The following is a 12,239-nucleotide window of genomic DNA, read 5'->3' as shown; positions in this document are numbered from 1 at the left end:
CGGCCTCAGACGGCGACACGGGCGGAAGGATCTCCACCTCAAAGGAGGAAGCCAGCGCCGCGCTTGGGCCCTCGACAGCCGCGTCAAGCCTTTGGACCTCGGCTAAGGCGACCTCCTCTTCGTCGGGTAAGCAGTACCCCTCGCTGACCCGCTCCAGATCCACGTCGTAGTGGGAAGCGAGGACGGCGAAGGCCCGCCTAACGCCATGGTGCAGCGCCCCGTGGAGTCTGCTGCGCACATGGCCGCCCAAGGCCCGCAGGTGACTCTGGGGGGAGTTACCCGAGGGGACGTCGTCGAGGCCGAAGGCCCAGCAAAAGGCCGAGATAGCCTCGGACATGGCCACGCGGTCGGCCTCCTTCTGCTCAGCCGCCTGGGCAAGCGCCTTGCAGTTCTTGACGGACTCGTTAAGAGTCGTCTCGAACCCTGCAGACAACCAGACAATGTTCTTCAGACACGAGGAGAAGAATGAAGACAAAAACAAAGTCACAAAGCAGACAAAACAGACCTTCGGCCCGGGCACGCTGTTGTGAAGCCACGACTTGGGCGGACTGGGCAGACCTGACGGTCACGGCCAGCCCCTCCGCAAGGGTCCCGGCCCAAGCGGACGCCTCGGCTAGCCGCTCCGTGGCCTCAGCCAGCTGTCCCCCAAGGGCCTTAGCCCGGCTCACGGCCTCAGCAGCTTGGCTCCGGGATTGGTCCCGCTCGCTGGTGACCTGGCCAAGCTCTATCTGCCGCTGCTGCATCTCCTCGGCCTGGGAAGCCACCCGCTCCCGGGCCGACGAAGCCTCCACTCGTGTCGACGTCGCCTCTGCCCACGCCGCCACTGCCTCCAACTTCAGCTCATCACAGAGCAGCCGAAGGTCCGCCACCTCGGCGCTCCGTTGGGCAAGGCGCTCATTTGCCTCGGTAAGCGCGGCCCATTGGGACCGCAGCGAATCCCAGACGTCGCTCTCGCGGCGGATGAACAGTGACTTGGCGGTGCTCACGTCCGCAAGATCCTGAGGAAGGAAAACAGGATATCACAAAGAATGCCCTGATCACGTAAGGTGTACTTCAAAATCCTTACCTGGAAGACCCTGGGGACGTCCCTGGAAAGGATTTCCATGGTCGACCGAAGCGACCTCATCGCCGCCTCGGTATATTCATGGAAATTATTCCGAGACTGCTCCACCGACTCATCGTTGAGGGAGAGGAGGGGCTCCAAGGTATCGCAGCTCCATAACAGGAGCGGCTGCCCACACCACTCATTGGGGTTGAGTTGTGCGGGGATAAGACCGCTGCTCCCCAAGACGGGCCACGGTTCTGCGCGCCCCTCCACCGAGGCGTCGGGTCCCCCTACAGTCGATGCATCAGGTACCACCACAGTCGATGTACCGGGCCTCTCCTCAGCTAATGTGACAGGCCTCCGCTCCCCGACCTCGGCAACGACGACCGCCCTCTCCTCACGGTCGAGAACGAGGAGGTCGGGGATGACCAGGGGCGGGGGTGCCTCAGCCATCCCGACATCGACGGCAACAGGCGACTCCGCGGGCGAATCAGCGACGGCCCCGACGGGAATCGATGCCGGCGCCGGCAACAAGACAGGCAGGCTCGGAGTCGCGGCCACGTCAACGGCCTCCCCCGGCATGATGGCCGCTCCAACAGGGGGGTCAACCTGGGAGGCTTGCCCCAGGGCGACCTGCGCCGCTTGGGCCCCCCGCCAGAGGGCGCCTTGTGCGGAGGCCAGCCAACCGGCGTGGCGCACCGCAGCACCGGCTGCAGAGGCCGGCCTCGTCTTAAGGGCCTTCGTGGGGGCCAGACCAGTCGAGCCCTGCCTTCGCTTGCTAAAAGAGAGAGAAGGCAAGTTCAAGACACACAGCAGAAAAACTGAAGCAGAGGTATCCTCAGATACTTACCCGCTCCAGGGCAAGGCCAACCGTGCCTGCGGGGACACCCCTCGGGCCCCGGTCTCCGTAGGCGCTGCCGAAGGTTGCCCCGCAGCCGGCTTCGACGCCGCTTCCACCTCGGACGCCCGAGGCGCCGAGGGCCCGACCTGCCTAGGCGTCATCACGACGACCGAGGGACCAACCTCCTGTACGGGCGGCGTGGGCGCTTGCTCTTGGGGGACATGCGGCTCGGCCTGACCCCCCGGAGTCACCCCAATTATCTCGACCAAGGGGTCAAATACCCCCTCGGCCCGCCTCCGCTCCTCGGACCGGGACCCTGATGTCCTGGCCCCAAACACTGGCGGTGCCAGCCCACCTAGAGGATGGCTTGGCGACCCCTGGCCCAGCCTTGGGTCCATGCTGAGGCCAAGCCGGGCCGCCATGTCGTCATCTTCGTCATCATCATCATCGTCGTCGTCGTCGTCAGTCGTGTCCGACGACGACTCCAACGGGAGCCCGTCCCTCGGTTGCCTCCGACGGCGCTTCTCCAAGGCTTCCCGAGCTCGCATCCTCTCACGAGCTCGGGCCTTTTCCGCGTCCTTCTTCTCCTTGTCCTTCTCCGCGGCGAGCCTACGCGCGGTTCGGTCCGCCGCATCCTCCGGGACCAGTGGAAGGGAGAGTTTAAAACTCCTCAACCCCTGGGGACGAATGAAACTCCTAACAGTAAGAGCTAAAAACGTAAAAAAACTCGGCGCAAAGCAGGAAGAGGATCGGACACTTACCAGGGACACATACCCATGGTCGGGACACATCGCGGGCTGGCTGAGAACGCCAGCGTCCAGCCTCCCTACAGTACCCGCTACATGCCTGAGGAGGTCGTCGGCGGAGAGGGGGGGTCGAGGACATCCGCGAACCCTCCAGATCGACCCCCGGCTTCATCTCTGAAAGCCGCAACCACCGCTCTGCCAAGGGGAGCACCCTCTGGCGATGTATAGCGGCGACGACCCCCGTGGCGGTAAGGCCCGCGGCTTGTAGCTTCTGCAAGGCACGCAGAATGGGCTGGAGCTTCTCCTGGTTCTCGCGTGTGGCCCCCCATCGCCAGTTATTACCGGCGGCGGTCACCACTCGTTGAGAAAACGGCGGAAGCATCTCATCATCGTTCCGGAGATAAAACCACCGGTTCTGCCACCCTTTGTTCGAAGATACAAGGGAGGCAGGGATGTATTGCGCTGCCCGCCCCGACCTCAGCTGGAGGGTGCATCCGCCAGCCCGCACCGCCATACGGACCTTCTTCACGTCCGTCGACGCGGCGAAGAACTCCGCGGAGAAGAGATGGGTCCACAGGTCCCAGTGGGGGTCAATCCCCAGAAACCCCTCGCAAACCGCTGCGAAAATGGCCGCCTGCACTATGGAGTTCGGGTTGAAGTTATGCAGCTCCACCCCGTAGTAGTGCGGAAGCGCCCGCATGAAGCAGCTCGCTGGCATCCCAAACTCCCGCTCGTGGAAGGGGATGAAACTGACCACGTACCCCGGCGGCGGAGTCGGGTCGGCCTCGCTCCCAGGGGCCATCCACTCAGGCTGTGGCCCACCAGAGAGAGGATGGAGCAAACCATCAGTGACAAGGGCCTCCAGCTCCTCCACAGTAACGGTGGAGAAAGGCCACGGGTCATGCGGCGGAACGACGGTGGCCTTATCAGCCATCGCCGAGCGGAAGCGGTGGAGGCGGAGGGGATGAGGTGCACGGTTTTCTCTTCTCTGACTATTCTCTTAGGTTGCGGAAACCAAAGCAGAAGGCAAGCGCAAATGGCAGGGTAAAGAACCACCGCCGGACCCTCTTCCGGGCATATAAAGGCCCAGGCAAGATCCACCCAAAACTTCGCCCGAACCCGTCGCGAAATTCAAACTCGAATGTGAAACGGTTTTTCTGTTCCTCGAACGACTCGCGCACGCGCAACAGATGCCCCGCGAATCGCCCGTCCCGTCGCATTAACTCCCTGGTAGGGCACACGACACCTCTGGCAGGCGAAGCGGGCGCCATTTCGTCTCCGTCATGATGACCGCCTCAAAAAAGGTGTGCCACATTGTTTAAATTTATATCCTTTTTCCTTTTCTCTCTCTCTCTCTCTCTTGCCATAGGGATCGAGAAAAAGGGGGATATTTCAAAAGGATCCTTCTCAGCGAAGGAAGCGGGCCCTGAGCCCTCCTACTGATCAGGGGTTCGAAGGTTGCGCCCTGCGGGGTTCGGCAACCGCCCCAGAGCACTCGGGCTCCGAGCCCTTTACTGATCAGGGGTTCGAAGGCTGGCCCCTCGGAAGGGTTCGATAGCCGCCCTAGAGCACGCAGAGTCAGGGATGACCCTAGGTACGTCCGTTACATGGCCAAGGCTCGAGCTACGCTCCCGAGGTACCCTAGGACATTTCCGAGACCAGCGGGAATGATTTGTAATGGAATCCCACCAGACGGAGGCACCGAGCCCTCGGACCCTATCAAATGGGTCCGGGTCCAGCAAATCACCTGCAGGTACTTTTGGAGTGCGCCTCTGGGCCACTAGCTGACCCTTATCGAACGGGGCTCGGGCGTCCACTCGGATCACCCGATAGCAACTCACTGGAAACACCGTGTTCGGTGCCCTCCGAGGGTAACATGGCGCTTTCCCCCCTTCCTCCTTGCGAAGAGGCGACGAAGGGGCCTACAATAAAAAGCCGAGACAGTCCTCGATCGTCCTCTCGCTCCGTGCAGAGGCTCAGAGGCTACTCTCGCACCAGGCTACGGCCAAATCATCGACCACGTCGACAAACCAGCTTAAAAACTCAGAGCCTGACCGTGCACCCGGGCTGCGGCCAGGCCGCATGAGGGAACAACAAGGCCGACCGAGGCATCACAAAAAGAATTAAGACCTCAGAGGAGTCAAACCACTCCTCCGAGGCCTCGGGGGCTACACCCGACGGGTGCACTCGCGCGCACCAATCGGAACAAAATATGACCGAGAAGGGTTGGTCCCCTTGCAAAAAAATCCAGCAGAACCTCCAAGCGAGTACCTACACTCCCTTCGAGGCTCGGGGGCTACTGTCGGGTACCTTAATTAGGGGTACCCCCAATGCTCCTTAACCTAGCTGGAAAACATCCTCAAAACAGACCGTAAAGACCGATAAGTGCGGTTCGAAGTTGAAGCCTCAGGGACGCAATCTCGTCTCGCCCGAGCCCGGCCTCGGGCAAGAACAGTAGTCCCGGACGGATTCACGCCTCGCCCGAGGGCCTCCTCAGGCAGTGGGCGCACCCTCGACTCGCCCGAAGCCAAGCTCGGGCAAACTTTGTCGTGCAGCGACCTCGGCCAAATCGCCTTACCAACCGACCGTATCGCATGCGCATTTAATGCGAGGATCACCTGACACCTTATCCTGACACGCGCGCCTCAGTCGGCAAGGTCGAAGTGACCGCAATCACTTCGCCCCTTTACTGATCGTTCTGACAGGAAAACAACACTATTCACCCCGTTCCGACTACTGTGCCAACCACCGGGGTAAAACTAACGACAGTAAGTCACGACCTCCCCCGAGTTCAGCCTCGGCAGCAACAGGGAGCTCCGCCTCGTCCGACCTTAGGCCTCGGCCTCAGCCTCAGCCACAGGAGAAGGTCTCCGCCTCGCCCGACCCCAGGCCTCGGCCTCAGCCTCGGCCTCGAGAGAAGGTCTCTGCCTCGCCCGACCTCGGGCCTCGGCCTCAGGAGGAGTCACATCCTCGCCCGACCTCAGCCTCGGCCTCAGGAGAAGTCTCCGCCTTGCCCGACCTCGGCCTCAGACCGACTACGCCACTGGGGATACATCATTACCCCACCCCTAGCTAGCTGCCTCAGGCTACGAAGGAACAAGACCGGTGTCCCATCTAGATTTCTCCGGTAACAGGTAATGATGGTTCCCTGCGTGCGTCCATGACGTCGGTAGTTCTCAACTCTCTACGAAAGCAAAGAAACGTCAGCAGGACCCCTGCCGCACCGCCAGCTGCGCTTCTACAGGGCTCAAGTATTTCTCCGCCGGCCACGTTAGCACATAGCTACACCCCCATTGTACAGCTGGACCATCTCCTTGTATCTATAAAAGGGGATGTCCAGGGCCTTCCTAAAGGAGGCAGGCGGAGTGGGAGAAACGCAGAGGAAGCTAACTCAGACAACTCACCTTAGGGCCGGACCCTCTCCCTCTCTCTCTCGCGACGCTTGTAACCCCTTCTACGAGCACCCCGGTGCAAGATAATATAAGCCTCATCCTCCCTCTTGTGTTCTATCTTGCATCAACCCATCTGGGTAGGGACACGCAGCGACAAATTCACTAGTCGGTTGAGGGTCCTCGCGGGTCCAAAACGCCGATAGCTTTAATGCACAATTTCTCCTCCTTTGTCATAAATCTCCAAAAAGGATACAAAGGATATCAAGGGAAGAAATTTTGATTAAGCAAGATTTGAACACACTATCATAAAAAGGGTCCTTAGATGACACAAAAGTAATGTAGAAGTGTCGGCGTTTCGACCCCGGGGGGTCCCTGTACCGACGAGTAAATTGTCGCCGTGTGTCCCAGCCCAGATGGGTCGGCGCGAGACGGAGCACGGAGGGGGGGAAACAAGGAGACAGGCGTAAAGGGGAAACCCGCGGCCTTCGTGTTTGTCCTGCGCCCAGGTCGGGTGCGCTTGCAGTAGGGGGTTACAAGCGTCCGCGTGGGAGGGAGCGAGAGGCCTGCACGCGCCGTCCCGTCCTCCCCGCGCGGCCAACCTCCCGTACGAGTGCCCTGGGCCTTCCTTTTATAGGCGTAAGGAGAGGGCCCAAGTGTACAATAGGAGATGTAGCAGTGTGCTAACGTGTCTAGCAGAGAGGAGCTAGTGCCCTAAGTACATGCCGTCGTGGCAGCCGGAGAGGTTTTGGCGCCCTGTTCATGTGATGTCGTGGCCGTCGGAGGAGCGCTGGAGCCTTGCGGAAGGACAGCTGTCGGGGCTGTTGAGTCCTTGCTGACGTCTCCTTGCTTCCGTAAGGGACTGAGAGCCGCCGTCGTCATGGAGCACGCGGGGCGCCATCATTATTTGTTTGCCGGGGCGAGCCAGATGGGACGCCGGTCTTGTTCCCCGTAGCCTAAGCTAGCTAGGGGTAGGATAATGATGGCCCCCCTGTGACGTGGTCGGTCCGAGCCCTGGGTCGGGCGAGGCGGAGGCTCCTCCGAGGTCGAGGTCGAGTCTGTCTTCCGAGGTCGAGGTCGAGTCCGAGCCCTGGGTCGGGCGAGGCGGAGACCATCGTCTAAGGCCGAAGCTGAGTCCGAGCCCTGGGGTCGGGCGAGGCGGAGTTCATCGTCTTCCGGGGCTGAGGCCGAGTCCGAGCCCTGGGGTCGGGCGAGGCGGAGTTCGTTGTCTTCCGGGGCCGAGGCCGAGTCCGAGCCCTGGGGTCGGGCGAGGCGGAGTTCGTCGTCTTCCGGGGCCGAGGCCGAGTCCGAGCCCTGGGGTCGGGCGAGGCGGAGTTCGTCGTCTTCCGAGGCCTAGGCCGAGTCCGAGCCCTGGGGTCGGGCGAGGCGGAGCTTCCTATGGCGCCCGAAGCCGGACTTGGCTGCTGTCAGCCTCTCTCTGTCGAGTGGCACAGCAGTCGGAGCGGCGCAGGCGGCACTGTCTTCTTGTCAGGCCGATCAGTGGAGCGGCGAAGTGACTGCGGTCACTTCGGCTCTATCGACTGAAGGGCGCGCGTCAGGATAAGGTGTCAGGCCATCCTTGCATTAAATGCTCCTGCGATACGGTCGGTCGGTGTGGCGATCCGGGCCACGTTGCTTCTCGGCGAAGACTGGGCCTCGGGCGAGCCGAAGGTGTATCCATTGCTTGAGGGGGCCCTCGGGCGAGACGTGAATCCTCCGAGGTCGGCTGCCCTTGCCCGAGGCTGGGCTCGGGCGAGGCGAGGTCGTGTCCCTTGAGTGGACCGAGCCTTGACTTAGTCGCACCCATCAGGCCTTTGCAGCTTTGTGCTGATGGGGGTTACCAGCTGAGATTATGAGTATTGGGGGTACCCCTAATTATGGTCCCCGACAAGAAGTGACATGAAGTGATGTACCTTTGCGTTTTACCTTTTCAAGGGGTTTCTAGACTTGTGTTGGATTTAGAATTCATTTGCAAGCTCTTGTTGGCATAGTTGTGACATAGGTCCAAGATATCAAATGAATATTGTCATACTAATTGAAAGATAAATCTTGATACCTAGAGTCTAGATGTCACCTAACATTTTCTTATCATAACAAGAGGCAACATAAAAATTGCACAAGTATGGATTATACAACTAGTGATCATGTACGAAAATACCAATTGAAAACACCAATTGATACAATTTGATGTTCAAGGCAAAGGTATGGCAATTTGATGTTCAAGGCAAAGGTACGAAAATACCAATTGAAAGACACCAATTTGATGTTCAAGGCGACGCTCCCGAGACAAGCGGACAAGCGACGACGGCGCTCCTGAGTAGGGGTGGGCGTTCGGGTTACCCGGAAATTTCGGGTCAGGTAATTCGGGTATTTAAAATTTTGGGTTTTGAGAATCGATACTCGAAATTACAATGGGTTTTACAATACCCGAAAATTCGGGTTCGGGTATTCCCGAATTACCCGAATTGTTGTGTCGGCTTCATAAAAACATATACACCCTATTAAATTAGTATAAAAATACAATTTAAATAATGATATACATGGACATATAAAACACAAGCAATCTACAATCACAAGTTATGCACACTTAACATAATTATAAATGTACAAATTAATAATTAAGTATAACATGAGTACATAACACATGAAAGTTCGGATAATTCGGGTACCCAATTGTGATACCCGAATAATCTAAAATAAATTCGGGTTTTGCAAGTTGTTATCCAAAATTTTTAATTAAAATTCAGGTTTTAGGTATTTCAAGTTCAAGTATTAGAGGTTCAGACTTCGGGTTACGGGTTTTTAGCCAGGCCTACTCGTGAGGCGGGCGAGCGGTGCCATCGCACCCTGCCCATGAACCACAGTGGTGGCCCCGATGCACGAGTGGTGAAATCGGATTATGGGAGCTTGCCACATCGGACGTCGTTCCACTTCCACACCCTTCTCTTCTATCAATTTCACGGTTCCACCGCTTTGTTCGTATTTTGCCTTTGCTTCGCTTGGCTTCCTCCCTCCGAGGTTCCCCAGACCCCCAACCAACCAAAACCCTATCCGCCGCCCCCGCCCCCGCCCTTGGCTGAGGACATGTATCCACCGCTCGGGGACGCATAGGTTGTGTTACGAGTGGGAGAAAGCTTCTTCAGTACGTGCTGATCTCTCCGCCACACCTGCACAGGAGTGGCCATAGATCGCCGGAACGCGCCTCCGCCGCCGGACGCGGCGGCGGAGAAGGATGAGAGCACCCAGGGTCTACAACTCCCGGAGGACATCCGCTGGGAGCGGCTCGACAAGGCGCGCTTCTTTGTCGTGGGCGCCGGGCTCTTCTCCGCCGTCTCGGCCGCGCTCTACCCCGCCGTTGTCCTCAAGACGCGCCTCCAAGTCGCCCCTGCGGCGGCCGCGGCGGCTGAGTCAGCAGCGCTCCCGCCCTCCGCCGTCGCGGCGGCGACTGCCATCCTGCGCCAGGAGGGGCCCCTCGCCTTCTACCGCGGCTTCGCCACCTCCCTCGCCGGCACCATCCCTGCGCGCGCGCTGTACATGGGCGCGCTCGAGGCCACGCGCTCCGCCGTCGGCCCAGCCGCGCTCAGCTTCGGCGCCGCGGAGCCCGCTGCGTCGGCGGCAGCGGGCGCAGTGGCGGGCCTCGCCGCCGCCGTCGCCGCGCAGGTCGTGTGGACGCCCGTCGACGTCATCAGCCAGCGCCTCATGGTTCAGGGCAACCCCTGTCCTGCCTCCCGCTACCATGGCGGCCTTGACGCCTTCCGCAAGACCGTGGCTTCTGACGGACTACGCGGCCTGTACCGTGGGTTCGGCATGTCCATCCTAACCTACGCCCCCTCCAATGCTGTGTGGTGGGCAACTTATTCACTGTCGCAGAAGATAATTTGGAGTGGAATTGGCTGCTACTTGTGCGATTATGGTGTTGGTGTCCAGGAAATTGATCTCGGTGATGGGGATTCTTTGCTGCAGCCAGGTTGCAAGACTGTCATGGTAGTTCAGGGAGTGAGTGCCGCGATGGCCGGTGGTGCATCTGCGTTTGTGACCATGCCACTGGACACCATCAAAACCAGGATGCAAGTCATGGATGGGGACGGTGAGCCGATTACGGTGGGGAGGACAGTGCGTAGGCTGATCAAGGAAGGTGGGTTGGCTGCTTGTTACAGGGGCCTAGGCCCGAGGTGGGCGTCCATGTCATTGTCTGCCACCACCATGATCACCACCTATGAGTTCCTCAAGCGGCTCTCAGACAAGGGCCAGGGGAGTGATCTTGCATGATGTTTGATAACCAGTATAGACAACAAGTGATCAGGTGCATTTGCTTTGTTTCTTTATCGTTTCATTTCCAGCATGTTATGTGTTGAAAAAAAATGGTGGGCTAATGTTTGTAGATAATTTTTGTTTGCTCTTATAATCAAGTTTTCCGACGTGGTGCAATTTACGTTGGTTATATATTGTAGTTCTCATATCATGTTGTTCTAGTTGCATTTATTGGCATCAAATTGGTGGTTATGGCTTGGTATGATTCAGTTTTGCTTACTCAAACCTTTGTTTGTGCTGAAGTATTGATGTTTGTAATACAGTTGTTGTTAAGTGCCTTTGGACTTCTGTGAACGCTAACAATGTTGTCCATGCCCCATGTTAGTAGAACTAGAACATTGTCATGTTTGCTTAGGATGTCTGTAAATTTACTGGCACCTGGTTGTGAGCAAGAATATAGATTTATACTCACGATTGCAAATATTGTACTGCTGATTCTAGTATAATTGGTATGTGTTTTTTCTGTTTATACTAGCACCATGCTTAACAGCAGACATGTCAAATAGATCCATTTTTTTCCTATTCGATGACACCAAGCATCAGATGGGCTTTGTGTCAATTATTCCGTCTCTATTCTGTTTCTGTTTCTTAACCAGGTTTATGACAGAATCTGAATATGCTTGATAGACATTAATACTAGTTTACAGTGTAGCCTGATACTTCTGCAGCTTGCAAGCAAGTGAAATCGATATGTTATACATGAATTCTTAGGGGGTGTTTGAATGCACTAGAGCTAATAGTTAGTTGGCTAAAAAATTGCTAGTGAAATTAGCTAGGTAAGTATGAGTTAATTTCTAAACTCTCGATAGCCGGTTGTAGTGTGTTTTTTTTTTGTTCTTTGTTTCGGTTCTCTTTTTGTACCTCTGTGTACTCATTATTATTAATAATAAAATTTGTACTGTAGGGGTTTTCCCTACAACCTTTTCCTTTCAATAAACTATGAGCTAATTTGCTAAAAGTTTCTAACAGTTAAACTATTAGCTAGACTGTTTCGATGCCTTCAACTAATTTTAGTAGCTATCTATCACCTCTAGTGCATTCAAACATGGCCTTATACACAAGGCAAGGGTGCAGTTTGAGCTGTCGGAATGGAGTTGTGGAAACACGCACTTGTGTCATTTTACCCTTATTTATCATTCTTATTCCACCTCATTCAGTTTGTTATTGGAGAAGGTGGCAAATTTAGGTAGCTGGTTTAAGAGTTTTTTTTTGTTCGATTTTTTTTTAAAAAAACCATAGATGATGTTTCAACTAATTGCACTATGCCAATGTCTCTACTTCGATTAGAAAATTCCCACCAATAATTGTCTGAAATTATTTCTCTGACATGATAACGATTCACTTTATTATGCTTTGTTTATGATATTGTTATCTTCATGCCGGATTGGTTGAAGTTCCGGTGGTAGCCTTTCCCGTTGTTCTTTTGTTAGAGCGCCAAACATTGTCTTCTACCTAAGTTACAATTAAACCAAACCTTTGTGCCTCATCTTCCAGACGTCCGAAGCATTGCCCCATCATCCAAGCAAGGGCACTTCAGCACTTGTGCCCCATCCCATATACTAACGTGGCTTTCAGGTGCAAAGTGAGAAGAGGTTTAAGTGCTCGAATTTAGAATTCAATGAAAATCTCTAAACCAGGCCTGAGAACTTGTGGTTCTTGGTAGAAGACAGCGACTGCAGTGGAAGGAAGCATGCCAGTGAGGAATCGCAGAGGTAAACTTTACCTGCCGTGGCACTTGGTGGTGAGGACTAGCCTGCCAAAAGTCCCAAAGTGATTCGCTTAGTTAGGACAGGAAAAACGGGTGGTTAGTGTGTGGATAGCTGACGTACTATGTTAGCAACTTGGCTTTTGTTGGATGGCGAAAGGTCACCATCACAAATCCGTAAGGTAGTGGCGCACAGGAGAAG

General features: G+C 56.1%; 1 protein-coding gene across 1 annotated transcript; it reads left to right on the top strand.

The window, feature by feature from the left end:
- Positions 1–8,942: 8,942 nt before the first annotated feature.
- LOC100281256 (uncharacterized) lies at positions 8,943–10,464 on the top strand. The gene has a single exon (NM_001154175.2). It carries the CDS (start codon positions 9,556–9,558, stop codon positions 10,288–10,290), a length of 735 nt encoding a protein of 244 aa, NP_001147647.1. The 5' UTR covers positions 8,943–9,555; the 3' UTR covers positions 10,291–10,464.
- The last annotated feature ends 1,775 nt before the right edge of the window (positions 10,465–12,239 follow it).

The sequence above is a fragment of the Zea mays genome, chromosome 2 (assembly GCF_902167145.1).
Source record: "Zea mays cultivar B73 chromosome 2, Zm-B73-REFERENCE-NAM-5.0, whole genome shotgun sequence".
Lineage (NCBI taxonomy): Eukaryota > Viridiplantae > Streptophyta > Magnoliopsida > Poales > Poaceae > Zea > Zea mays.
Note: the sequence above shows the minus strand (reverse complement) of the source record. Positions and strands in the feature narration are given on the sequence as shown.

Bases quoted from the DNA above. Each gene is read 5' to 3' on its own strand.
- LOC100281256 (NM_001154175.2), top strand. From the start codon at position 9,556: ATGGGCGCGCTCGAGGCCACGCGCTCCGCCGTCGGCCCAGCCGCGCTC.